The 27,393-nt window shown below is 59.3% G+C and overlaps 3 protein-coding genes across 5 annotated transcripts in view; 2 read left to right on the plus strand and 1 right to left on the minus strand.

Moving 5' to 3' along the window:
* Positions 1 to 1,632: 1,632 nt before the first annotated feature.
* CCR9 (C-C motif chemokine receptor 9) lies at positions 1,633 to 3,752 on the plus strand (the record flags this gene model as incomplete). Its single annotated transcript, XM_080715774.1, has 2 exons — positions 1,633 to 1,653; positions 2,667 to 3,752. 2 exons carry the CDS (start codon positions 1,633 to 1,635, stop codon positions 3,750 to 3,752), a joined length of 1,107 nt encoding a protein of 368 aa, XP_080571900.1.
* A 7,349-nt stretch (positions 3,753 to 11,101) lies between these two features.
* FYCO1 (FYVE and coiled-coil domain autophagy adaptor 1) overlaps positions 11,102 to 27,393 on the minus strand; it is a gene marked incomplete at both ends in the record, with an annotated part of 37,274 nt that continues 20,982 nt past the window's right edge. For all 3 annotated transcript variants that reach the window (XM_080715926.1, XM_080715925.1, XM_080715927.1), the window contains 5 exons: positions 11,102 to 11,177; positions 12,130 to 12,239; positions 14,656 to 14,866; positions 15,694 to 15,789; positions 27,181 to 27,325. In XM_080715926.1, coding sequence (XP_080572052.1) covers positions 11,102 to 11,177; positions 12,130 to 12,239; positions 14,656 to 14,866; positions 15,694 to 15,789; positions 27,181 to 27,325 — 638 coding nt within the window. The remainder of the gene's footprint in view (positions 11,178 to 12,129; positions 12,240 to 14,655; positions 14,867 to 15,693; positions 15,790 to 27,180; positions 27,326 to 27,393) is intronic.
* CXCR6 (C-X-C motif chemokine receptor 6) lies at positions 22,838 to 23,860 on the plus strand (the record flags this gene model as incomplete). Its single annotated transcript, XM_080715682.1, has 1 exon — positions 22,838 to 23,860. The coding sequence occupies one exon, from the start codon at positions 22,838 to 22,840 to the stop codon at positions 23,858 to 23,860; it is 1,023 nt and encodes a 340-aa protein (XP_080571808.1).

Raw genomic sequence — 27,393 nt, forward strand, 5'->3', positions numbered from 1 at the left:
CAGTAACTGTAAACTGCAGGTATCTGAAGTGTAGAATATGGTCCGACGTGCGCGCATAGCTGAGAAACCATCCCTCGCCATACAGTTTGCTTCCCCCCAGGCTCCCTCCATGCCTTTGACCCCCGCCTGACCTCTCACCTTCTCTTACCAGGAAAGTCTCTTCCTGCCACTGCAGACAAGCACGCATTTCCCAGAGGTGTATGTAAGCAGAAGCTCAGCGCGCACTTTTTGGGTCTGGCTTCCTAGCGTGATTCTTTGAGATTCCCCGCGTAGCGGTGTGGCTCAGTCACGCAGCCCTTACTCCGCTGTCTGGCCCATCCACAGCTCACTCGTCCATTCTGTGTGAAGGAATCTGGGCCATTGCCAGTTGGGGCTGTTACTGATACAGTCGCCATGACGTTCACACACAAGACTTTGAGGGCCCATGCTTGTGTTTTTCTTAGGTAAATACTTAGGAGTGGGGTGGTCGGACTGGGTAAGTATATACACAAAGGACATCAAGACATGAATGCACGTGCGCGTGCACACACACACACACACACACACACACACACACACACACACACTCCAGGGCTTCATGCATGCTAGGCAAGCACTGTGCCATGAGCTACAGCCCCAGTCCTTGGACTTTTTTTTTTTTTTTCAGTACTGGGGACGGAACCCAGGGGCATTCTATCTCTGAGCTACACCTCCAGCCCTATATTTTATTCTTTATTTTGAAACAGGGTCTCACTGAGTTGCAGAGAGGCTAAGTAGCTAAGGCTGGCTACGAAATGCGATCCTCCTGTCTCAGCCTCCCAAGTACTGGGATTACAAGCGTGTGCCCTACCACGCCCGGCTGCTCATTGGACTTTTAAGGAGCCACACGAGCGGTTTCCCACAGTGGCTGTACCGTCCTTCATGTATTAGAAACCACTGTCTTTTCAGAACAGCGAAGTGGGCCTTGACGAAAAGGAGCCAGCAGGTTGGGGGTGGGTTTGTGGAGGGAATATTTTCCCTGGAACCTTGGGGTGTGGTACGGAGCCATTTCTTTGGGGTGCAGCATGCTGGCTGAAGGTGGAGAAGGCCCAGCCTGCCAGGGGTGACCCCTGCCGGGCAGCTCCAGCCATTGCCTGAGTAAGGGTGGTTCTTCTCACTACCTGTGTTATCAGACATAGAGATTCTCAAAGTAGTCACGGCCTGGTGTCTTTAGCCAGTCCCTCAGTTGAGGGAACGGGTGGCGGCAGGGAGAGGCAGGAGCCATACAGCAGTCCAGGCCAGAGAAGCTGGATCAAGGGAGTGTGAGTGGGTATGAGAAGAACAGGCTGGAAGCCCAAGAGCCCACCCTCGTGCTTGTCCTCAGCGGTGGCAGACGCACTAAGTGTTGTCCAAGCAAAGAGAAAGCAGGTCCTAGTGCTGCGGTGACCGGCAGAGTCAGGGCAGTACACAGTAACGTCTAAGGAGCTGTTCCCGCTCTTCTGGGTTAAACTCAGCCTTGAAGCCCAGGGTCTCTGACTGCCGCTCGCTGGGCTCCTGCAGACCACGGCTGGGTCTGCTGTCGACCTTCGCCAGACTGTTTGGCTGCTGGTGTGTGAGCCAGGCCTCTTTTTGACTCTTGCCCTTTCTTTCTAGGAGGCTTGTGTCTGGCCCACCATGACACCCACAGAATTTGCGGTGAGTACAGTTGTGCCCCCGAGCACCTCAGAACACACTCTGGCTTCCGTCTTTGGGAGATGTGTGAGGAATCCATCGTTGGGGGGCTCTTCCTGTGTGGTTCCCCAGGGTGGGGTCTCTGCTCCCAACCCAGGGCTCCCGAGGGAGGAGAGGGGAGCCACAGTCACTGGGCTGAGGCCCCAGCCTGCAGCAAGGTCTGGTCACATGAGCCAGGTGGTCCCTCAGGATCCTGGGCCCCGAGTCCCGTGCAGCGTGCTTGTCTGGGATTCCGCCCTTGGTGGTGAGGTGTATATAAACCAGGCCTTTTGTGTATGAATGGAATTGTGGGGCTGCTGTGTGTGCAGCTGAGACGGCTGTGTGTGTGTGTGCCAGCCTCGTCAGGGCACGTCCTGCACTCTCTAGCTGTTCATCTGCTTGTCTGCACCCTTCATGGATGCAGTTCCCCAGTGGGAACCGCCCGGCCGGCCACTGTATCGGCAGCAGCCGGCACAGCTACCAGCCTGCGGAGTGGGCTCAATAAACAGCTGCGGGGTGCACAGAACAACTGGACGGCCAGACCTCTGTTGCGGTGACACAATACTGCATGCCGGGCCATGCATATTTATCTAGCTCACAGACCTGGAGGTGGGAGTCCGAGACTGGGCGGCCCCCCATTGGCTCAGCCCCGGTGGTGCTGTCTGGCTGCATTTTGACGTGGCAGGCGGCATCCAGGTGGGCACACATGGGAGAACAGACCCAGAAACAGAAGGGACTCGGCCGGCTCAGTCTCTAACAACCTGTGGCTGCAGGAACCACCAGGCCCAGGGAGAGCTGTGCTAACCCCTTCCGAGGGCAGTGTCCACCACTAACCACCTGCTGCCGGGCCTGCCTCTTCATGTTTCTGTGTCCACATGGACCCAGCCCCACCTTGGGGGACACGCCCAGCCCAAGGGCACCCTCAGAAGGTGAGGTGGTCCTCACCTCTGCCACGAGACGGGACTCTCTGACGCAGTGCTGCTTCTGTTCCCCTGCAGAGCCTCGTCTCTGACATGTCTGACGACTACATGTACGAGTCCACCCCGTCCATGGACGACTACATGAGTTTCAACTCCACTGACGTCTTCTGCCAGAAGGGCGGCGTCCGGCGCTTTGCCGGCCTCTTCCTCCCGCCCCTGTACTGGCTGGTGTTCGTGGTGGGCGCCGTGGGCAACAGCCTGGTAGTGCTGGTCTACTGGTGCTGCACGAGGGTCAAGACCATGACCGACACCTTCCTCCTGAACCTGGCGATCGCCGACCTCCTCTTCCTCGCCACCCTGCCCTTCTGGGCCATGGCAGCTGCCGGCCAGTGGCATTTCCAGGCCTTCACGTGCAAGGTGGTGAACGGCATGTACAAGGTGAACTTCTACAGCTGTGTGCTGCTCCTGGCCTGCGTCAGCGTGGACAGGTACCTGGCCATCGCGCAGGCCACCAAGGTGCAGACCTGGAGGCCACAGAGGCTGCTGTGCAGCAAGGTGGTCTGCGCCGCCGTCTGGGTCCTGGCGGCCGCCCTCTGCACCCCGGAGATCCTGTACAGCCAGGTCAAGAGGGAGGCGGGCCTCACCGTGTGCACCATGGTGTACCCCCGCGAGGGCGCCGGGCTCAAGTCGGCCATCCTGACCCTGAAGGTCGTCCTGGGCTTCTTCCTGCCCTTCATGGTCATGGCTTGCTGCTACGCCACCGTCATTCACATGCTGGCCCGAGCCAGGTGTTCGTCGCGGCACAAGGCCCTCAGGGTGACGGTCGCCGTCCTCGTGGCCTTCGCCGTGTCGCAGTTTCCCTATAGCTGCATTCTGTTGGTGCAGGCCGTCGACGCCTACGCCGTGTTCATAGCCAGCTGCGCCGTCTCCACCCACCTCGACATCTGCTTACAGGTCACGCAGGTCCTGGCCTTCGTCCACAGCTGCCTGAACCCTGTTCTCTATGTTTTTGTCGGGGAGAGATTCCGCCGCGATCTTGTGAAGACCCTGAGGAGCTTGGGTTGCATCAGCCAGGCCCAGTGGGTCTCGTTTACGCGGAGAGAGGGCAGCTTGAAGCTGTCGTCCATGTTGCTGGAGACCACGTCGGGGGCGCTCTCCCTGTGAGGCTGCCCTCTGGGGTCCCTTGGGAAGTAACAAATATATGGACGTGCTTCCCCCACTGGTGGGATCAGAGAGAAACCAAGGGATAAAATGGAGGTCAGAAAAAGGAAGAAAGAAGCAAAAAAGCTCCCAAAGGGGTGCACCTGGTTGCTCTTGTCACTTGGGGTGAGAGTTCGCCAAGCCAGAGGTTTTGGATCTGACTCCCCTGAGGACCGTGGGTGGCTCCCAGCTGCTGAGTGCAGTGGGGCGGGAGGAGTGCTGGTTTCTCTTGGCGTCCCTGTGTTGTGGTGGCTTCAGATCCCCTTCCAGAGGGGAGACAGAAGCTTGGCCACTGCTGCCCCCCAAGCAGTAGGGTTTGTGAAAAATGCTGCCATTGTGGAATCCCCACCACGGGCTGCTCCCGAGACACGCTCACTGTCCTGACTGATCTGTCGCTCAGCTCCCCACCCACCCGGATGGAGCAGAAGAGCTGAGAGGAGGGGCGTAGGTAGAGCACGGACATCTTTCTCAACAACTGGCCGCCATGTTTGAGGTGCAGAGCGACCGGTTCGATTGCCCCAAGCCACAGCCAGTAGGTAGGCTGATGAGCCCTGTTTGTTCAGAGGTTGATGAGAGCCTAGCTTATGACTATCTGATATTCACTTTCTTTTTTTTTTTTTTTTTTTTTCGGGTCTGGGGATTGAACCCAGGGGCATTCAACCTCTGAACTACACCCCTTGCCCTATTTTTTTATTCTTTATTTCAAAACGGGGTCTCACTAAGTTGTGGAGGGCCATGAGCTCAGAGATAGAATGCTCCCTGAGTTCCATTCCACCGTGAATCCTCTGGTCTCAGCCTCCCGAATGCTGGGATTACAAGTGTGCGCCACCATGCCCGGCTTGATATTCACTTTCTGAATGTTGTTACACGGTCTCCAGAGTTCAAGCAGAGTTCCAATGGTCAATTCACACCACAGAATCTCCTGTCACACGGGCTGAGTCTATGTGATCAGCCCCCAGAAAACCCTGAGCAGATTGCGGCTTCCTCTCGGCCCCTCCTTCTAGGGCTTCATGCTGTCGAGCTTGTTGCTAAGTAGGCAACACTCTCACATTTAAGACTTCACCCATTGTGAGTTGGTTTTGTGTATAATGAGCCCTGAGAATCCAGTTTCATTCCTCCATAGGTGGATATTGTTTTCCCAGCAGCATTCATTGAAGAGACTGTCTTGCCCCTAACGTTTATTCTTGGTGCCTATGTTAAAAAAAATCAGTTGATTATAAATGTATCTATTTGTAGGTTATCTATTCTGATCCCTTGTCTATTTTTATGCAAGTCCCATGCTGTTTTGGTTACTATTGCTTTGTAACTTTTTGTTGTTGTTATTGTTAAGGGGGTCTTGCTATGCTACTTAGGCTGTCCCCAATTCCTGGGCTCAAGTGATCCTCCAGACTCAGCTCCGGAGCAGGGGACTGCAGACCTGTGCTGCCACGCATGCTCCCAGTGTATCTTGAGCTCAGATGGTGTGCCGCCTCCAGCTCCACTCTGCTTCAGATTCCTTTGGGTACTCATGTTTTTTTTTTTTAATTAAAAACTCTAGGATTGTTTATTATTATTATTATTATTATTATTATTATTATTATATATTTTTGCGGGTCTGGGGATGGAACCCAGGGGCATTCGACCTCCGAGCTACACCCCCTTCCCTATTTTTTATTCTTTATTTTGAAACTGGGTCTCACTGAGTTGCAAAGGGCCTCAGTAAGTAGCTGAGGCTGTCTGCGAACCGCGATCTTCCAGGTCTCAGCCTCCCAAATGCTGGGATTACAAGTGTGCGCCACCACGCCCGGCTTCTCTATTTTTTGAAGTAACTTGCATTTGGATAGGACTGCACTCAATTTGCAGATTGCTTTGGGTGCAACGGACATTGAAACAACAGCAATTCTCTCAATCCATGAACACGGGGTGTCTTTCCACTTATGTGTGTCCTCTTCAATGTCTTTCATTTGTGTTTCATAGAGCAAATCTTTCATTTCTTGGGTGAATTTATTCCTATGGTTTTTTAGGGGGATAGGTATCGTAAATGGGATTGCTTTCTTGGTTTCTTTTTCACATACGTCACCGTTGGCATATAGGGGCACTACTGACTTTTCTATGTTGATTTTGTATCCTGAAACTTCAATTAAGTTCATTTATGGGTTCTAGTAGCCTAACAGGGCACACAGCCACAGGAACCGAATGTCTTGCCCCCGTTTGTTGCAGCACCACGCACAACAGCCCAGGTATAGAACCCACAGATGGTGCTTATGTTTGAGGCACAGAGTGGTTACTTCATGAGCCCCCAGTGTATGGGTAGTGACGCCAGGAGTCGATCAGTCAATGGTCCAGGTCTTTTGACGGACATAACATCGCCTTCCTGGACATGGTAGTTGGCTTCAGCTCGTGGCCACTGTCCCTTACCCCAGGAAGGAGGCTGGCCTCTGCCAGCTGAGCCCCCTGTACTGGGAAGGCCCTCCCTGGCGTATCCCTCTTCTCACAACTTCTCGTTCTCCTTTCATCTGTACGCCTCCCTCCTCACCAGCGGCCTTCCTCATGCTGGGGAGAGGTGCTCAGGCCTCTGGGGAACGGCTCCCTTCTCTCCTCCATGGCTCAGCCAGAGTCTGGCCCTGCAGGCCCAAAGCCGAGCAGGTCTGGAGGCCAGGCATTTGTCTTGGTTAGGACGCAGCACCTCAGGCGTGGTGAGGTCCGTCTCGTCTGTGCACTTTGGGCTAAGACTTCGTTTCCTCCAGGCTCTGAGATAACCACAGTGCAGACGTGCCAGGAGGTGTGAGGACTACACAACTGCCCTCCCACAGAGCTGGGCCGGCCACATCAAAGCCAGGGAGATCGCACCTTGCTCTCAGCTGCAGCAGCAGCCCTGTGGGGAAGTCAGGCTGCCCTTTCTCTCACCCTGAACCCACTTTAAACACCTTCCGGGACAGCTCCACTCACTTCTGGCTTTTGATGGCTTCAGCTTCTCTTGCTGCTTCAAAAGGCCCACGTGCTCATCTGGGCGATGGGGTTCATCAGCTTGCTTCACGGATGTGTGTGGGTGGAGAGATTTTTCCCACGCATCTCAAACTGAAAGGGCTGACCTGTGGCACGTGCCTGAGTCACTGGGGTCACTGGGTCCTCAGCACCTGTGGGCGGTGCCATGGCTGGTGGGGCCCCTGGGTGTCTCAGAGAACTGCGCTGAGCCGGGGTTACCGGAATGGGCTTGGAGATCCTCCAGCTGAGACTCTTTGTCTTGGGTTACTCGCAGTCTGGCGGGTGGGGTGGAATGGGGTGGGGTCTTGAGCATCCTAGATGCACAAGCAAGGCTACTGCGCCTGCAGAGGGGTGGAGCCAGCTACCCCCCCCCCCCCCGCCTGACAGGCAGGGCTCCAGTTAGGCACATCTAACGCAGAGGACCGAGCGGGCCAGACCAGGCACGGCCCCAGCCGGCTGGCCGGGGTGCCCAGGACCTTGTGGCTGGCCCGAGGTGCCCTTACTGACCTTTGTGGCTGGCACGCTGCAGGGGGTGGAGCTGAGGATGAAGATGAATGAGACTCAGGAGGATGAGTTACAAAAGACAGTCATTCAAGAAGCCACAGAAAAGCAGGGCGAAGTGGCGCATGCCTGGAATACCAGTAGCTGGGAGGCTGAGACAGGAGGATCACAGGTTCGTGGCCAGCCTCAGCAACCTTCCACAACTTAGACCCTGCTCTAAAATAAAATAGGACTGCGGATGTAGCTCAGAGATAGAATGCTCCCTGAGTCTTCCACTCCACAGTAACACAAAGTAAAAAAAAAAAAAAAAAAAAAAAAAAAAAAAAAAAAAGAAAGAAAAGCCACAAAAAACCTGGGGCAGGGGTACTGGGCAGTACCCTGAGGAGAGGCACACAGGGACGGCACCCTGGCTGCCCATATGGGGGTGTAAGGTACGCACATGTGTGAACTGCCCAGCCCGAGCACAGCCCTGCCGGTCCAAGAGAGGCTGGGGTCCAGGCCCTGCCGCCCTGTGCTGCAGCAGGCTGCCCTCTCCCTCGCTCTGCCGGTGCCACGCACCCACTCATCACAGCTCACGGCCACCTGTGGTCTTCCTGCCCCACACCATCATTCCAACCAACATGGCCTGATCACCGTGCCCTGTGGGGTCTTGGGAGCGGGACACTGGCTCACACGTCTGACCTCACCCTTGCGGGGGACCTGGGAGCACTGGTGGAGACCTCCAGAAACGACCCGCTGGAGCCCCACGCAGCCACTGGGGCCGCAGCGTTCCTCCTGTGGCCAGTCCTTCTCAGGGGAGTGAAGCACGAGGCCACTCTAAGTGTTGTAGTGTTGACTTTATTCAAATCCTGAGGTTAAAAATATCTCCCACTGGCACAGCAGATGCCATAGAGGAATATGTTTCGGGGATACAAAAGCTTCTCACTCAGATTGTGCTGGTGGGGTGCAGAGATTTGATGTGCTTCTGGGGAATTCTTTGGCAGAGGGGATGACGTGGGGTTCCAGGCCCACCATCCCATAAGGCCACATGAAGTGAGGATCCGTCGGCTAAAGTGCATCCCAGTTTCCCAGCCTCCCACTGGGCCCGAGGGCCCTGCAGCGGCAGAGGCAGGCATCCCTAGAAAACACACTCGCAGGTGCCACATAGCCCTTTTCCCATCAGAAGACTCCTGCAGCTTAGATAGACCTCATCATCTTAACAAAGTGCTCCAGAGGGCAAAGGGGACTATGCATTGAGTGTTTCCTCCGAGGAGCTGCAGGGGCGGAGGGACCAGCGCTGCACCTCAGCGGTCCTGAGTGTGGCTGCGTCTCGCTGAGCTTTGCCTGGCTCTCCTTGGTTCTCAGCACCAGACGCGGCCCCGCCTGGCTTCCCAGGCCCCCAAGCCAAGGTTCTCTTGGAGGTCTAAGAGTCCTCACAGAAGAAGCAGCAGGTGGACTTTGACAAACAAAACTCCTCTTAGGTGCTACCAGGGACCATCTGACCAGATCATGAAACAGGCCCTGGGCTTCCTCCCAGCTGGGCCTGGAAGGACTTCACCACCTTAGGAGACCAAGAAACTCCAGGGACCCCGTCTCCTCTAATATTAGTTCTATTTCGGGGCTTTTCCTTTCTACCTCCTGAACCCTGCAGGGTTGCCAGCTCCAGGTTCTGCTTGAAAACTTCCTTGCTGCTCTTGGTCGGCCCACCTGGAGTCCAGTGTGCCTCTGACAGGGTTCTGCAGAGGCCACTGGGCCGGAGGACCTCCTGCGGGCGGTGTGCGTGGGTCGGCTTTCTGGGGTGGTTGGTGGTGTCAGAGACGAGCAGCTGGTGTTTACACTAAGATGTGACTGTCACCCAGGGTGCTGGGCTGTGGGGCTGTGAGCGGCAGCGATCTGGGGTGCGATGTCTAGTGTTACAGTCCAGCTGGGCTTCTTCAGCTGTCATTTGCATGTCACCCCAACCTCCAAACCTCAGTAAAGCCGGGAACTGTCTAAAGTAATACAGCTGTCTGTGAGAGCCACACTTAAGTAGGCCAAGATGTTCTCTAGCTACGTAGTGCACAGCAAGCTGGGGCCTGCACGGTGACCCAACAAAGTACAAAAGTCCACTCAGCACAAAAATAACTAGGCCATGAAGCCTAAAGGAAGGGTGCGGGCGCCACTCTGCAGAGCCGGGTGGTGCCCGCTGTGACCAGAACAGGCGCTCAGAGTGGAGCTGTCGGACCACACCAGGCACCACTGAGGCCGCTGCCACTTGGGACAGAGGTGGCGATAGCACCAGCAGGGCCGTGGGCTGCAAGGTGCCGTGGACAGGCAGCCCCCCGTGAGACGCACTGTGCCTGTGCACCCACGGCTCCTTCTGCAAACAGCCGCTCCGGGTTGCCCCTGGTGAGGGGCGGGTTCAAAGGTAGTGGGCTTGCTCCTGAGCAGTCTGGGGACTCTGGGGCCTGGCAGTGGGAGATGAGTCACCTGGCAGCTCCCCGAGGGCAAGAACACGAGGGCCGGGCTGTCCGCTGGCCTGCTCGTGGCCCAAATCTGCTTTGCTGGTGCTGGGACTGAGGCTGCGGTGCACAGTGGGCTGGCCCGAGGTGGACTCAGCCTGGAGGCCCTGGCTCCTCCTGAAGCTCCTCTGGACAACAAAGCCAAGCCGAGCCCTGGAGGCCACAAGGCCAGCTGAAGGGCCGCACTCTCCCTTTGACAGACGTCCAGCTGCGGAAGGCCCAGCCCTGGCTGCAGGGGCTGGCTTTACACAGGGCAGAGACCATCAAGGGTCCGTCCGTGGTGGGCCAGAAGAGGAAGAACATCTCAGCCCTGTCCAGGAGGCGGCTTCTGGTGTCAGGTGCAGGCTGAGCCGCCGTGAGCAAAGGTCGCGGGGAATCTGGGGCAGGAGGGCAAGGATGGCTTGTGCCTCACGCCCTCGCATGCCTGCTTCCTCTGCAACTCTGGTTCTTAAGGAACCAACGGCTTCCGCTAGAAGCCCACTTTCCAAAGTGTTTCCTGCCAGGGCTCTGCCTGCCGCTGGCCCGCAGGCAGAAAGCTCTTGTGTACATAGATGCGGGCAAGCGTCCGCTGAGGAGTGAGCCCCAAGGCAGGTGTGGCTGATCTCGGTCAGTGTCCATCCTGGCTGGCAACCGGCTCCAGCGTAGTGTGCACAGCCCTGCAGGCCCTCGGTATGGTGGCTGTTGTATCCTGGACTATTTTTGATTCTTGGGGTAATGTTTTGAGAGGCTTGGCTGAGTGGAGGTCAACCGCCTTGGCCTGAGGACAGAACCCCTGGGACGGGGGTCAGGAGAGTGGGGCTGAGGCCTCCTGAACTCACTGTGGTGCCGAGGGACCGTAGTAAGATAGGAGGCAGGTGGGGCCATGGGGCTCACACAGCAGCCGCGGCCTCCTTTTCCTGGGACTGCGCAAGAGCTTGAGGCCTCACGGGCAGTGGTCAGTGCCCGGGCTTGGGTCGCAGGCTGCTTGCTGAGGGTGGGCAGCAAGAGCAGGGCGCCTCCCTCTGGTGTGGGAGTCGGGGCCTCTGGTGTCTGCACCCCTCCACAGGAGGCTGCGGCCAACAACTGTGTGCCCAGGAGAGGTGGTGGCTCCGAGTCTGCTTCTTTGGCAGCACGCGCCTTTGGGTGTGAGGATGGCGTGGCCCTCCTGGGTGGAGCCGGCAGGAGCCCAGGGCCGAGAGACCGGACTGGTGCTGAGGACACGCAGCTTGGGAGGCCCGGCTACCCCCAGGCTGCAGGGCGCGGCACCTTCTCTGCTTTTTTGTTTCCTTTTTTTTTTTTTTTTTTTTTAAACTTTTGTGCTTCAGGGTTAGGTGAGGAAGAGCAGCGTCTCCTGTGGACGAGGCGAAGCCCTTGAGGCCCGGCCGGGCTCTATGGGAGATCGCTTCCGTCGTAGATCACGGGCCGGTCGACTGCCAAGTGGTAAAACACTTTTTTGGAGATAAACCTGAGGAGACAGAGCAGAAGGAGCCGTCACCCCGAGAGCTGAAGCCAGAGGGAGCGGCTGCCGCGTGGTGCTCGGCTGAGCCTGCGTGTGGTGTGGGGTGCTCGCTCCCTGCCAGGCCGGGCGGTCTGGGCCCTCGCGGTGGCTCTCCTGGGCCGGGTGGGACTGCAGTGGGGACAGGCCGTGGCATCTTTGGCTCAGCAGCGTCAGCTTGGCCCAAGGTGGCCTTGGTGACCGCTGGAGGCCGGGCTCTGCCCGCCTCGTCTCTGGGCCTTGCCATCAACCAGCAGTTCTCGCCGCCACTGCTGGAGTTGGTGCGGGTGTAGCCCAGAGGGGAGGTGACTGGCCCGCTCTCCACCCACGTCCGCCCTGCTGCCAAGGGGCCAGCCAGGCCCACTGAGGGGCTCCAAAGGCAGCCCTGGAGCTGCGGGGCATGCTCTGAGCCCTGCCGACCCGGGGGACTTCAACTCCGTGGTGGAGGACCAGGAAAGGGGCCTCTGCTGCAGGGGCCATGGGGGCCACAGCCCGGAGTCCTGGGCCCGGGGGCGGTGTGGGCTGTTGCTGCTTCCCCAGTGCCGTCTAGTGATCCTGCTAAAGCGAGTGCCTGTGTGGGGACAGAGGGGCCAACGGCCCGGGAGGAGCAGAGGCCCTGCCTGGGGTCCTCGCTCCCACCCCCACGGTCACCCTCAGCTTCCCTCTCCACATCCCCTGCTGACCCCTGGACTAGACCCCTGGACTAGCCCGACAAGTGCTTCCCAGAGGCGGGAGCCGCCTTCTCAGCCCCGCCCAGCTCACGCTCTACCTTCCCTCGCTCGCTCTTGCCGATCCTTCACGGGAAGCCCCAGCCTCTTGCCACACTGGCCGCGCTGTGGGAACCAGCCTTGGACACCAGGGGAGCGTCCCCCACCCTTGGCCTCAGACCTGGGGGGAGGCGGCAGCCAGGGCACAGGCCTACCTGGAGAAGGTGTTGTCGAAGACGAGCATGTAGATGCCAGGCATGCGCACCTTCAGCTGGCCCCGGATGCTCTCCTTGTGGGAGTTGCACCGGGTGGTGGGGATGAGGACCTGAGGGGCAAGCGGGACGGGGTGTCAATAGCCAAGACCCATGGCTCCTCGGGTAGGCCTCCCGTCTTTGGGGAAGAGCTGAGTGCCCGGCCACTGGGCTGCAGTGGGGTGCACCACGCCCCTCGAGTCTGGAGAGTGGAGTGCTATCCACAGCCAGAAACAGGTCCCCGTGCCGGCTTCAGAGCCAGCTTGCTCCCGGGGCGTCCGCTGTCTGGCCCACGCCCCTCCTGGCCCATGTGGTGCGGCGGCCCAGTGCCCAGCACCATCCCCTCCCCTCTGCTCCCGGTCACTCCCTGTTTCTCTGGGAATCATGAATCTATCCCAGGGATGGTTTATTTTCTCGGGCCGTTTTCCAAGGGCCTGTTGTTAGAGGCCGATCCTGAGCAGATGGTGTGTGCCGGCCAGGCCCGGGGCGGGGTTCTTGGATGGTCAACCTTGACCATGGAGGCAGGCACTCTACCTGCGGCCAGCTAGGGCAGAGGCCTCGGTTTACCACCGAGGTGTGATTGGAGAGGAGACATAACATTTTATTACCCCGCCTCCTACCAAACGCAAGTACCTAGAGGGCCCTGTCTCTCAGCACCCTGGGCGCTGCATCAGAAAGGCCTCCTCTTACCCACACACAGGCCAGGGGCTGGAGACCCTGTGACATCTCCACAACTCCGCCCCGCCACCCGCCGCGGTGATATTTGCCCTGGATCCCAGGTGCCTCTCCTGGGCCTCCCTGGTCACTCGGAGGCAGCTCGTGCTGCCTTTTCATGTCTCTTCCCCAGCGGGCCCCTCAGAGCTGGGTGCCAGCAGAAGAGCCACAGCTGGCTGTCTGGAGACGGCGAGCGGGCACACCTCCTGCCCGCCTGAGCCCACGACCCCCGAGGGCTGCAGCGCAGGGCCCTGTCACTTCCCAACAGGCCCCGGCTGCTCCCCATGGGTGCTGAGGACACAGGTCAGGCAGCCTGGGTTAGTGCTTCCCAGAGGCTGGGCAGAGAAGTGTACACCTGTGTGGCGCCTGCTGCCCCCTGCTGCTCACGGTGGGAAAGGCAGTGGCCAAAGCTCCCGAAAGGCAGGTTTCCAAGGCCTGGACAGCTGGTTCCCTCCCTTCTTCCTGCCCTGCCGCCCTGCCAGCCCTCCTGTGTAGCTGGGTGGGCGGTATCTGGGGAAGCTGAGGTGGCAGAGGAGGCGCCCTGACAAGCCTGTCAGCGGGCAGGTTCTTCATGCAGAGCCGAGAGCTCACCAGCCACACTGCACTTGGCCAACTGTGGCCGGGTGAGTTCCTGTGCCCCTCAGGACCGAGCCCTTCTGCAGCACGAGCCAACACCCGTCCGTGGGTGCAGGGGCTACAGCCCCCTCTAGGTGGGTTCCCAGGGCTTGGGGAGGGAGGCCCCAACGCTAGGCACTTGGCCCTGGCGACAGGCCCCGAGCGAGAAGAGGGCAGGGCAGCTTCAAAGCAGGAAGCTCAGGAGTCCTGTGAATAAGGCCAAGAGGATGGGAGGACGAAGCAGCCCCTGCTACCAGCGGACTCCATCCCAGCAGAGGCTGGAGAGCCGGCCAAAACACCGGACCCTGAGCAGCGTGGCAGTGTCCCACGTCCCCCTCTGCCCTCTGCGTCCCTGCCTGTGAGCCCCTGGGGTTGCCAGGGAGCTAACACGGTGCTGCAGGGACACAGAAGAGCTGCATGTCCTGTGACCTCAAGATGTACTCCTGTCTAGACCTGCCATTCTTGAAACAGAGGGCTGCAGCAGGACCCGCAGCCAGGAGCCACCTTCTGCTCCAGGCTGGCGTGCGTGACGCCTGCACCGTTCCTCCTGCCCAGTGAACCTGCACCCTACCATACCGCTGCCCTCCATCGCCCCCAGGCCTTCCTCCGCAGGGCTCCCTCCTCCTCGCCCACACCAAATTGCCCTGAGTTGATCGCTGGCCCAGCCTGGCTGCCCACAGGGTCAGGGACACCGTGCCCTGCAGACCCTGACTTGGCGGTTGGGCTGTGGCTTTGGCTTTGAAAGCTCTCTAGGTGCTGGCAGGGTGCAGCCAAGGTAGAGACCCAGCAGCTGGGCACTGTCCATGCCACCTCGGAATGTTGGAGCTACCAACTGGTGTCTGCTGCCCGAGTGACACCGGGTTGTCTCTGCTGTCCTTGTAGGCAAGATGCTAAAGACCCAAAGCTAATGACCAGGGGCTGGGAGGGCACACCTTCCACAGCGGCCCACTCCACACCACCGCTCTGCAGAGCTGTGAGAAAACTGTCCTTACACAGAGCCTTGTGTCTGCAGCCCTCTAACTCCACCAGCCGGCCACCCCAAGGTCAGACCAGACCTCCCGAGCCTCTGGGCCTCCCTGCAGCAGGCCACGCAGGCCCAGTGCTCCGCCTGTGGTGTGTGTGTGTATGCGCATGTGGAGGGCCCTGCAGGGCGCCACCTGCCTTGCACTGGTCCAGAGGGGTGTCCTCTGCCTCTCGGAAGACCACGCTGAAGGAGATGCTCTTGGGGTCGGAGGAGAAGACCCAGCTGATGGTGAGGCCGGCCTCGGCCACGGTGATGGGGATCAGGCTGTAGGTGCTGGACCTCACAAACAGCTCCCTGTTGCCCTCCCCAAAGTGGGCGATCTCATCCACCGTGAGGGGCAGCTTGATCCTGAAATGAACACACAGAGGGACCTGACCCTGGGCCTCACACTTTGTGCACTGGCTGCGTCCCCTGGGCTCAAAAGTGGCTGGGGCTGTGGCAGTGACGGAGGCCCAAGGAAGCTGGAAGCATGGGGCGCCGGTGCTCCCCACCTCCCGCAGGGGATGTGCCCGGGGCGAGGATGAGCTTCTGGCCCCTCCTCAAGTCAGGGGTGAACAAGGTGGTGAGGGTGGCAGTGTTCCTTCCACAGGCCTCAGGCCCCAGTGGTGCCCGCCCCGTCAGCTCAGGATGCACGGGCTCCAGGTGGGGCGACCTTGGGCAGGTCACAGAGCCCCACTCCCTCATGGCCTCTCCTTCAAGACCCCACAGCTATGGGAGACGGGCTGCGCCCATTCTGCGGACAAGGAAACTCAAGGCCCAGAAAGAAACCTAGTCCAGTCCACGCAGTCTCGCCCAACGCCATCATCTCTCCACCAAGCTGCCCTCTGCGGCTAGGACACTTTACTGTCCCTTCCACACAGGGAAGGGACTAAAGCGGAGGTCAGGTCCACCTGCCCCACAGCCAGGCCGTGGTGGAGCAACTCCCCACAGCTACCCCGAGAGGAGCGGCGGGCGCGAGGAGCACCGTGCGCTCCCCAGAGCAGCTCCGTGAGCGTCACTGCTCGTGAAAAGCTCGTGCTGTTATTTTGTGAATCCGTTTTGGAGCGGTTCTCTCCTGAGGTGGGACGCCTGCTGGACCGCCACGTGTGAACTCGCTGTGGTAGTGATCACACAGGCCTGTCATCAGAACCTAAGCACTGCACACCGCAGGGGACCTGAAGCCTCGCCCCACTCACATCAGCTCCCCCGACTTCAGCAGGCAGATCTCGGCGTCCTGCCCCACAGGCACGTCCTCCACGTCCTCAGGGGTGGGCGAGTGCGACGTGGTGTCCCTGAAAGTCACCAGCGAGAACGTGCCCATCAGCCAGCAGCAGAGGCCTCGCACCCTGAAGGTTGGCGTCACGTGGCCAACCTCAGGGTGCCAGGCCCGGGGCAGGGGGAGCACAGGCAGGTGTGGTGGCTGCTCCTCCCTCCAGAGCGTACTCTCAGCCGACCAGCGACCCCTGCAGCAGCCCGTCCACCGTCCACCCGTGTTACAGCTGCTGCGCAGCCTTCCTTCCTGCCCTCCCTCTGGGCCACATGCCCGATGCAAGGCTGCTGTGCTCGTGGAGGCCCCGGGCCAGCAGCGCGGTCAGGCTGGGGCCACTCGGGCCCCACGTCACTGTTCTTATCCTTGTCCAAGTGCAAACACCAAAACAGAGTTTGAGGAAGTGCTATGGAGGGGGACGCTCTGGAAGCCCCTGTGGGTTTCCTGGTTCCTTGCACTTGGGGTAAAAGCTGTGCGGTCATTCTCTTCCCCCCAGACCCCCTTTCTGACCATGCCGACGCAGGACTCTGTGTCACGCTTAGTCACCTGCAGGCAGAGGCCTAATGGGTGGGGCACATCCTCCAAGGTGACAATTAGTCGCAGTTTCCAACTGTGGGTTGTGATCCATCTGGTGGGCTAGGAATCAGTGTAATAGGTTGTGGCCGGCAAAAAAGGGCTCAAATAAGACTCACCGTGTGCTGCAGGTGCTGCGGGGGCAGGAGGTGCTGAATGCCTGACCTGGCTGAGGCCCAGGTGCGCGCTCCGCACGTGCACGCTGGCCAGCCCTTGGCGCGAGTGAGTGCGCAGGTCCGACCCCCCCCCCCAGGTCCTCCACCTAGACGTCTGCCTGGCCACTGAGGCAGACCGCACGTCTGGCCCAAGAACACCATGGTGACTGTGTAAACACCAGGAGCCACTTCCCTGCTCTCAGGCCAGCTGGCCGCGTCCTTGGGAACAAGGAATGACCTGGCTCACAGGGCTCAAGTCACTCGTGCAAACATGCCCCCCCCCCCCCCCCCGAGGATCACACTGGCTGGGGCTTGCTTCCAGAGCCCTAGGGCGCACACTCTGAAGCCTCGTGCGTGGGAGAGCACATGTCCTGCCTGGGAGAGTTGGGACTCTGCCGCTGTCTACAGGGGCTTCCTGGCCATGATGCTCCTTACCCCAACTTGGTGTTGCATATGTGCCGTACATGGCCCTCTGCGGTGACGACCTTGGTGAGTGTACGTACACACTGTCTGGCACGCTGCAGCGTGACTGTTTTATTCCTTTGCTTGCTCTTATAATCAAGTTTCCTTCATAATAAATTACAGTTGTTTCTAACAAAGATTGATTCCTCCAAATAAAACATCAAGTAAAACATATGACTATGAGCTGGAACATGGTGGCGCACGCCTGCAATCCCAGTACTAGGGAGGCTGAGACAGGATGATTGCAGGTTCAAGGCCAGCCTCAGCACCTTAGAGAGACCTCATTTTTTTTGGTGGTACTGGGGTTCCTGGAAGCCCTTCTACCTCCAGGCTACACTCCCGATTCTATTTTTATACTTTTTAAATTTGGAAACAGTGTCTCTTAAGCCAGCTGAGGCTGGCTTCGAACCTGCGCCATCCTCTTGTCTCCGCCTCCCAAGCGCGGGAATTACAAGTGTGCACCACCACACCTGGCTGAGAGACCCCATTTAAAAACAACAAAAATAGCCAGCTGTGGTGGCACACACTTGTAATCCCCGTGCTTGGGAGGCGGAGACAGGAGGATCGTGCAGGTTCAAAGCCAGCCTCAGCTGGCTTAAGAGACCCTGTTTCCAAATAAAATATAAAAATAGGTCTGGGAGTGTAGCCCGGAGGCAGAATGCCCCTGGGTTCCATCCCCAGTATTATAAAAAATAAACAAACAAATAAATAGGGCTGGGGGTGTAGCTCCGAGGTAGAACCCCCGTGGGTCCAATCCCCGGTGCGCCACACATACACACATGCACACGCACACGCACACCCACGAGGTGTTGAGGGATGGCAAGTCTGAGAGTGACAAATGGCCGGCTCGACCACCAGGGGGCAGAAGGCCCCTCCGGTGGCCATTTCCTTCCCTTGCTATTGAGAAAAGCTGGGTAAGCTGGCCGGAGGTGGCCTTGCTCCCGTGGCTGATGGCACGCCACCGCTACTGCTGGGTCTCCATCTCTCTCTGGAGCGGGCAGGCCAGGCTGCGGTCCCGCTGGGTGCACATCTGGGTGCTGCTGGGCCCCTGCCGTGCACCCAGCCCATGCTCAGCAAACGTCTGCACCAACAGAGGTGCCGTGGCCGTCTCCATCCTGGGCTGAGGTGCCCAGCCCGGTGTAATGAGCCCAGCATTGAGTGGTGCTGCCCAGCTCCACAGCCTCTGCTCGTCGCCTTCTGGGAAGAGGGTGGCCTTTGGGCCAGCACTGCACGTCCAGCCCGGCAGCCACTACTACACTGCTTCAAACTGAGCAAAAGGCGGGCTCCTGGGGAGACACACGGGACGGATGGCGCGGTCCCCGGGGCTGGCCACTGCGATGGCCAGCGGCTCTGTTGGCCGGCACAGTCCGGATGGCTGGGCTGCAGCACGCCTCCAAGCACCGTCCCTCTGGATGCAGTATCTACTTTCCTACTAGGTTTATTTTATGGCTATCTGTCATTTCATTAAGTTACGTAGTTAAGCTTCGCTCTAAAGTTGGTAGTAAAGCCCTAGTAGTTTCTCCTCTGGTCACTGGCTCCCTTCCTGCCTACAGCCAATTGGGGGCCATCAGCTCTGGAGTGGACGAGCACCTCTGGAGCCTGGACTTGACTTGGCGTCAGCGGTGGGATACAGTGGCACACCGGGCCATCCTCCAGGCCAGCACAGGGGCTAGCAGGTGAGAGCAGGCCGGGCCTAGCTCACCAGGAGGCCAGGCTGGGTGACCGTGACCAAGACTGGCAGGACTGCCTCGGACCAGGGGCCAGGGCCCCCCTCGGAGGGAGGGAGCAGGCGACAGGCTGGCGCCCATCTGCGGTGGGTATCCTCCCTGACTCTATTCAGATGTTCAGTATTTGGGGGAAATCCAAGACACACGGCTGGCTGTCGCCCTTCAGGTTAGAGCTTTGTTTCAAAGCAAAGTAATAGGCTTGAAACAATGATCTCTCCAAATTGGCAGGAACGACAACCGTGTTTGAAAAGTGGCTCTGAAATAAACGTGTGGCCCCAGGTGGTCCGCATGTCTCTGGCGACATGGAACTTCCCACTGGGGAGGACGCAGGAGAAGGGTGTCTCTCCCTCAGGCCTGCTGTCTGGGAGGGTGCTAGGGACCAGGCCTCCATTCCTCCCCCAAGGCGTGCCAGTGATTCACCTATGAACGACGCCGACAAGGCGCAGGCCATTCTAACACCGCCTGTGACCGTACCCTGACTGGCGTGGGCCGGCTGACCCCTAGAAAAAACCCTCTCAGAGCTTAAAAATCCAGGGTCAAGCAGTCCTTCCTGCCCAGAGGCCGGGAGGCCGCTGTGAAAGGGCGCGGCCATGTGCTCACCACCCACCCTCCGGCACCCCATGGCCCTCGGCCCCTCCTCAAGGACTGCCTACGCAACTGCTCCTGCTTGGTGGGAGGCCAGATTGCCCAGGTAGTCCCAGTGAGGCTGGAAGCCCACTAGAGGCCCCAGCTCTGAGCTCCGTGCTGTGCTGTTGGGGGCAGGGCGCTCTGGCTCTGCAGTCAGACAGACCAGGACACTGCCGGACAAGCACGACCCCGCCCTCCACTAACCCACCGGGCACTCACTCGGAGTGGCTAGGGCGTGTCTGGATCCTGAGGCTGCTCCAGGACCCCACTCCTGACTCCTGGCCTGCCCTTAGGAGGGGCCCGACAGGGGTGCCCAGTGAGGGGAAGCAGAGGGTCCACCCTGGCTGCCTGCCCCACTGGGACGGGTGGGAAAGCAATCCAGGCGGCCCCCCACTCCTGTCCTCAGGGTGTGGCTTCCCAGGAGGGTGGGGCCGCCAACGGGGGAGGGGTCCCGAGAGGGAGAGGGCGGCCCAGGGAGCTGCACACCCTGGCCGGGCCTGATGGGGCTGAACGGAGTCTGGATCTGGAATCAGCAGCTGCTGCCTATGTGCATGCGGTGCTGTGATTTTGGCTCTGGCCCCATGTTCTCTACACAAGGGATAATGCCCAACCCGGAGGGCGGCCATGAGGATACAGGGCTGCTGGGCACCTTGGAGCCATGTGCACCAGAGCCTTGGGCACAGTGAGGACTTTGCCTGGGCACAGACTCAGGCTCTTCTGAAGGGGTGTGCTATGGGCAAAGCCCACCATCTTGTGGGCCGACAGAGCCAAACCCGCCCATCACCCCCTTACTTTACAAATAAAACCCATCTGGCCTGGCAGAGCAGAGTCACCTGCCGGAAAGAAGGGGGCGTGGGCTGTCTACCCGGCAAGCCTTGTGCCTCGACTCTGACGACAGGGCCGCAGGCTGGTCATGTGGGCCCTGGGAGTCACCAGCAAGGGCTCTTAAATATTCAGCGGAAACACAGACCACATCACAGGGAGGCAGAGGCAGACCTTGCTTGAGCAGCCCCTCTCTGGAGCTGCCTGCCTGCGGGCGTCTCTGCTGGTGAGTCTGGTGGGTCACTTCTTTCTCTTTATGGTGGAAAGAAGGTGGGGACCTAACCCTGTGCTCGGTGTGGGAGCAGGCTCCCCTCCCGGTGTGGGAGCAGGCTCTCAGGGGGCCTCCTCAGGGAAGGCTGGTGTGGGCTGGCCGCAGGGGCAGCCCCCTGCAAGCTCTCCAGATGCCTTTCTCCGCTGCCCCCTCTGCTTGCTGCTCACTTTATTTTCTCAGTATAAATCAGTAGCCACTGTGAAAACTACTGAAATATTTAAAGAACACGGTTTAAGAGCCCCTAGATTACTTTTTGGGAAGTGTCTGCAGCTTTTATGAGATTTTCAATGGGGTTTATGAGCAAAAGATTAAGAACCAGGAGTTTTTATCGTCGATATAAATATAATTATTTTACATATTTACTTGGTGGTTACAGTATTCTGAACAGTGTAAGTGTACTGTGCTTTCCAAAAATCAAAGTACTACTTTTTTGGTGATGTTGGAAATCCAGGGGTGTTCTACCCTGAGCTACACTCTTAAGCCCTATTTTATTTTCTACTTGGAAACAGGGTTCACTAAGTTGCTGATGGCCTCACTAGGTTGTTGAGGCTGCCTTCGAACTTGTGATCATTCTATCTCAGCCTCCCAAGGACTGGGATTATATGTGTGCGCTGCCATGCTGCGGTCTGGGCAGTGGCTTTTAATGCGCTATCTATAGAGAAGTGTCCAGTCCCTATCTGCCAAGATACCATTTAAATTTGCCAACTACTACACATGAACCTATACTGGTCCTTTCAGAAAACATGTGGTGCCAATGTAGGAATCCAGCAAAGCTGCAACAAAATTTTTGAAAAAGACATGAATAAGCCGGGTGTGGTGGCGCACACTTGTAATTCCAGTGCTTGGGAGGCTGAGACAGGAGGATCACACAGGTTCGAAGCCAGCCTCAGCTGGTTTAAGAGACCCTGTTTCCAAATAAAATATAAAATAGGTCTGGGAGTGTAGCCCAGAGGTAGAAGGCCCCTGGGTCCCATCCCTTAGTACCACCAAAAAAAAAAAAAAAAAAAGACATGAATAAAGTCACAAAGGAGAGTTGAACTCATACTGTGTGTGTGTGTGTGTGTGTGTGTGTGTGTGTGTGTGTGTATGTGTGGTGTGTGTGTGTGTGTACAGTGTGCATGTATATGGTGCTGAAAATTGAGGCCAGGGGCATTTCTCTGAGCTACATCTCCAGCCTTATTTTATTTTTTATTTTGAAACGGGTCTTGCTAAATTGCAGGGGCTGCTCTCAACTCTGCGATCCTCTTCCCTCAGCCTCCCAAGTACTGGGATTACAAGTACATGCCACCATGCTCGGCAGACCCATATTCTTAAGAAAAGCAAAGCGGCCTGTTTCCTGTTTCAAATGATAGAAAGGTTTTGTTCTACGTGAAGCAATAACACATAGACTTCGTTATCTGACCTACTTAATCTAGGGCTGCAGAGCCTCGTGGGGCCGGATGCCTACTGCTTGACCTATCACCCTGGCAGATCTGACCCCCTGTGGTCTAGGTGTGAGACCATTTACCAAGCCAGGTCCTTCCTTGCTGGTGAGAAAAGGGCTCTGGGCCCAGGAGGCCGAGGCCCACAGAAAGCCCTGGGGCCTGTTCCAGTTAGGACTCGACTTCAGCCAAGGAGCGCCCAGGGAGGACAAGGGGACACGCAGCCTACAACCTGCCCTCCTCCAGTCAGGTGGCTGTCCAGACCATGCTGAACATGTCCTGGAGGTGTAGGGCGTGAGCCTGGGCCACTGGGGTGGGCCAGCGGGGAGGGTGGCCGGGATCCGCCAGCCCAGGGCCCGCGGTGCTCCTTAGCGGGATCAGGGCAGAAAAGGCCAGGCAGCGGGGACAGTCCTTGCAGGCACAGAGCCCTGGCCTCGCCACAGCGGCCACCCACAGGAGCCCCATTTCAGGTCTTCCGTCTGTGAAAGAAGCTGCAACCCCCAGAGGTTGACAGGTGCGGAGGGGAGGGGCCGCTTGGCTGGCAGCAGCGCCCTGGCCCGTCCGGTGCCAGGCTCTCCACTAGTCGCCCTTTCAAATCCACGTGACTGAGGGAAGAGCACTGTGATGGCCAGGCCACGCGCTGCGACCTGGAACTCAAGAGCAAACAGGCGGGGGTGGGGGTGGGGCAGCTGCTGAAGACAGGCTTCCCACCGGAAAGCAGCGCCACTTCCCAGGCCACGGCCCCAGTGGGCTGCGTGGCAGCTTGTTTCCACAACAATGGAGCACTGCGTTTTAGGACAGGCATGGGGTTTAGTTGGGGGAAATCCTGAGCATTTTAGGGCCAAACAAAAGTCCTTCCTCCTGTCTGGGCAGGTTCCCCTGGAACAGGTCACCTTCAGGGTGCTGGCGTAGGAGATGGCTATCTGTCCTTGCATACGTCGTCCGTCCGGTGTTGCTCTCGGCCCCGGGTATGACTCCTGGGTTTTCACTCACAGGTGCACATCGGGACGAAGCCATGGAGGAGTACGACTACCAGGACACGGAGCTGGGCGGCTTCAACCACAGCCGCCAGGCGCACCAGAGCTTCCTGCGGTTCAGGGGGGTCTTCCTGCCCTGCGTGTACTTGGTGGTGTTCGTCTGCGGGCTGCTGGGGAACGCGCTGGTCTTGGTCATCTACGTCTTCTACCAGAAGCTGAGGAGCATGACGGACGTGTTCCTGGCGAACCTGCCCCTGGCCGACCTGGTGTTTGTGTGCACGCTGCCCTTCTGGGCCTACGCGGGCAGTCACGAGTGGGTGTTCGGCAGGGTCCTGTGCAAGACCCTGCGGGGCACCTACGCCATCAACTTCTACACGTCCATGCTCACGCTCGCCTGCATCACCGTGGACCGCTTCATGGCGGTGGTCCAGGCCACCCAGGCCTACGGCCAGCAGGGCCGGCGCTCGGCGTGGGGCCGGGGCATCTGTGCGCTCACCTGGGCCGTCTCCCTGCTGGTCTCCCTGCCGCAGGTCCTCTATGCCGACGTCCTGCAGCACGACAGGCTGGTCTGCGACTACCAGGACGACAGCATCTCCACCGTGGTGCTGGCCACCCAGATGGTGCTGGGCTTCTTCCTGCCTCTCCTCGCCATGGCGCTCTGCTACCCCGTCATCATCAAGACCCTGCTCCGCGCTCGAGGCTTCCAGAAGCACAAGTCTCTCAAGATCATCTTCCTGGTGGTGGCCTTGTTCCTGCTGACCCAGACGCCCTTCAACCTCGTCAAGCTTGTCCGCAGCACAAGCTGGGAGTACCACACCAGGACCAGCTTCCACTACGCTGTCGTGGTGACGGAGGCCATCGCCTACCTGCGGGCTTGCCTCAACCCTGTGCTCTATGCCTTTGTCGGACTCAAGTTCCGGAAGAACTTCCGGAAACTCGTGAAGGACGCTGGCTGCCTCCCTTACCTGGGGGTCTCAAGCCAGTGGAAGTCTTCCGAGGACACTTCCAAGACTTGCTCTGCCTCCCACAACATGGAGGCCACCAGCATGTTCCAGCTGTAGGCCAGGGGCCTTGCAGCCACCCCAGAACGCACGGGAGCACGGCATGCGCTCTGGACGAATGAGGAGGCTTTGTGCATAGCACATGCATTCCCAAGAGCTGGCTGGTGCAGAGTGCCCCTCAGACAGACAGAGCTCGCACTCTTCCTAAGACCCGGCCCAAGGCTCAAAGGTGTCGGGCAGCCTGAGCGTCGTAAGGGCTCCCCAAATGCGGGAGTGGAAGGGACAGCACAGCGCCCTCAGGTTTGTGTGGCTGGGACTGGGGCTGCAGGCTGGAGAGGGGCAGACAGCACAGCTGCAGGCAGCCTCGGCTCAGAAGACCCCGACTGTGGGCAGTGCGCCCGAGCAGCCTCGAGGCCCAGCGCGGGGCCGCTCAGCCACCAGGCGCCGGGGCGGCCGACTCTTGCATGCATAATGCTTGCGCGCCCTCTGATTAATCCTGGAAGGACTGCCACCGGGGCTGTAAACGGACTTGACGAGCCAGAGTTGGCTGAGAATCCCAGCGGTCCATAAAATGCTCACAAAAGGTGGAAAATAGAGCTTAAGGCTATCATAAATCTAAGCAGCTCATTTAAAGTACAATTATCCCATGCTGGTCACATACACATATAAATGTGCACACGCACACCAAGCAGTGTATGAGGTTCACGTCTAATAAAACTTTTGGACTCCAAGCTCCTCCCGCCTTTGGCGAGCTCTGCTTTGCTGTGGTGTGCCGGGCCGCGCTCTGGGCAGTGGTGCAGGCAGGAAGCAGGAGTCGCTGCGGAGATGCCCGCTTCTGCGCTGTGCCCCTCGGCCTGGGGCCAGTGTGGGGCACTTTAGAGTAGCTTCCGTGGCACAGTCAGGAGGCGGCGTGGTGTCAAGTGCTGATTATGTCCTGACGAGCTGTTCAAAGGCTTCAAGAGGATTGCTGGACTTCCGGTTCCCCCAATCCCCGCCAAAACAGTGCACAGGTGGAGGGCTTGGTGTCGGTGAGGCCCTGGCCGAGCATCGCTGGCTATCTGCCTCCTTGCCCTGTGGTGGCGCATGGCTCTAAGGGCCTCCCCCAGTGCTGGGTGCACGCAAAGCCCCGCACCGTGTGTGCGCGGGCGGAAGCCCCACATGGTAACAGGTGTGATTTCTTAGGAGAGGGAAGCCCTATGTCAGCTCTGAGCCAGCCGGTGAGGGGCGGCTCGTCCGGGTGCACACAGGCCAGGCGCCAAGGCCCCCTGGTGCACTCAGGCGGGTGTCCCAAGGTTTCCTTACAGCGCTCACGCCGTACTCCCTCCGGCACCCAAGGGTGCCTTCTGCAGGAACAAGGCAGCACTTACACTTTTTTTTGTGGTCCTGGGGATTGAATCCAAGGGTGCTCTGTTTCTGAGCTACACCCTCAAAACTATTTATTTATTTAGGGCTGCAGTTACGGACTGCGCTCCGGCAGCTGCGGTCAGGGGAGGCAGGGCCAGCTCCCTCTCCAGTCCCACATGGCGCCAGAGGCCTGGCACGAGGAATCCAGTCCAGACAGCCCTGGGTTGGCCTTGAGGTCTGAGCAGCGCAAAATCCCTTCTGGGGGTAGGGGGTGCTAACGCAGAGGCCATGGGAGGCTGCAGCGCTTGAGATGCGCTAAACACAGGAACCCCGCCCTGGGGCTGATGGTGACCCTGGCTTTCTCGGAGGAGACAATGCCCCAGGAGGGGAACGCCATCGTGGGGAGCCCCGGCAAGGTCCTCTCACCGCTTACAGAGAGCTGGCTCCTGCAGCAGAGTGGGCTGCACCTGTAAGCCCGGCCAGAGGTGCTGGACAGCTGTCCCCACCCCCATGCTGGTGGCAGAGCCACAGATGCCTGTCAACCCTGTGCTCGTCTGGAGCAGAGACCTGGGTTGGCTCAAGCGCAAGGTGGCTTCTAACCATATCCTGCTCTTGTTTTGCTTCTGAGACACTGGGCTGTCGACCACAGCCCCCACTGCGCTCTGACACAGACCTCTGGCTCCGCGCCATTACTGGCAGAGGCTCTGCGGTGGGTCTCAGCCCCCATGTCACCCGGGTGTCTGGAGAAGATGGCAGGCATGAGGACATAGCAGGAGACGCACAGCTCAGTGCAGCAGCAGGGGTGAGCCCTGCTGGAAGGCTCTGGTGCCGGGCCTGGGCCTATGCGTCCGCCCGGTCCCTCCCCTGGAGCTGCGGCTGCTCTTGGAGCTCGAGCCCCTTACCACACACAGCTGTGCAGTGGCACCCTGCCTTGCCCTTCCCGCTGGGAGGGGAGTAGACACCTCAGCCCTGGCGATGGCGGGCCCCAAGGCCGGGGGGATTCAGAGGAGAGGGCTCGGCTCCCCTGCTCCACCAGGAGCCTGGGCTGCAGGGAGGGCTCGGGTCCCCGCTGGTCTTAGGAAAACAGGACGAGTGACCTGGCCTGCTAAGGCCTCACCCCTATACCCCCGTAAAACGTGGAGGCGCCTACTGGACCTCAAGGACTTGTGACGTGTATCAACCAAGACACTGCAGCAAAATGCAGGCCTCCTTCCTCCTGCAGCTCCCGCAGGCCCAGCTGGCATTTCCCAAAGATGAACCCAGCTCACCGACAGCCCACTCAGCAAACCCACGCCAGCCCCGCACACAGCTGCTTCTGCTGCTCTGGACGACCCTGCCCCGCAGGCACGTCTTCCCTCCCACTGTGGCCCATCACACTCAGCCGAGTCCTGCCCCCAGGCTGGGCACGCGGGAGGGAGCTGGCAAGGTGGGGTGCCCGTAGCCCAAGGACTCGGTGGCAAAGGTTGTAAAGAGCAGCCGCGGGCAGCACACAAGGAAGGCGCTGTCGCCTCTCTCCCAAAGGCACGAGCTGAAGCCCCAACCCAGGACCTCAGGGCCAGAGGCAACCAGGTCACACAGCCTCGAGGGCGGGCCGAGTCCTGTCAGACCAGTGTCCTTAGCAGACAGGTCAGGGGCCACCGGGTGTGCACACCGAGAACACTGGCAGGTGCCCATCTGCAGCGGAGGAGAAGAAACCAGCTCTGCAGCAGCTGGGTCTGGGCCCCGCCGTGCCTCCAGAACCAAGAGGAAGTGCTTCTCTGTGGTTAAACCACCATCTGAGCTATCTAGGCAGACTAGGGCAGCTGCCCAAGCCGGCGCCCCCAGGCTGCCCACCTCTGAAGGGCTCTACCAGACCAACAGACTGACCGCCTGCCCTCTGGTGCTGCGCTCCAGGGCCCCCACCGGGCACCACCCCAAGGCCCTGCCCTTCTACAAGGGCAGCCAGCCCTGCTCCCAGCGCTCTACTTCCTGCCTCCGCAGCCAAAGCCCGAGGGGCGGGTGCACAGCCAGCCTGGAGAGGCGCGGCCTCCACTCACTGCTCAGGCCCACCGGGATCCAGAGAGTCAGTCTCGGTGGGCGTCTCAGGCAAGGAGGAGCCGGACTCCTGGGCCTGGCACAGCTCCTCGTCCGTGATGATGTCAAACACGGCGTCGTCGGGCGGCCTGCGCTCGGAGCTCGCTCCTGTGGCAGCGGGAGAGAGGACACACCATTACACCAGGAAAGCGGTGTGCAGCCGCGCAGAACAAGCC

The sequence above is a fragment of the Muscardinus avellanarius genome (assembly GCF_963383645.1).
Source record: "Muscardinus avellanarius genome assembly, chromosome: 18".
NCBI lineage: Eukaryota > Metazoa > Chordata > Mammalia > Rodentia > Gliridae > Muscardinus > Muscardinus avellanarius.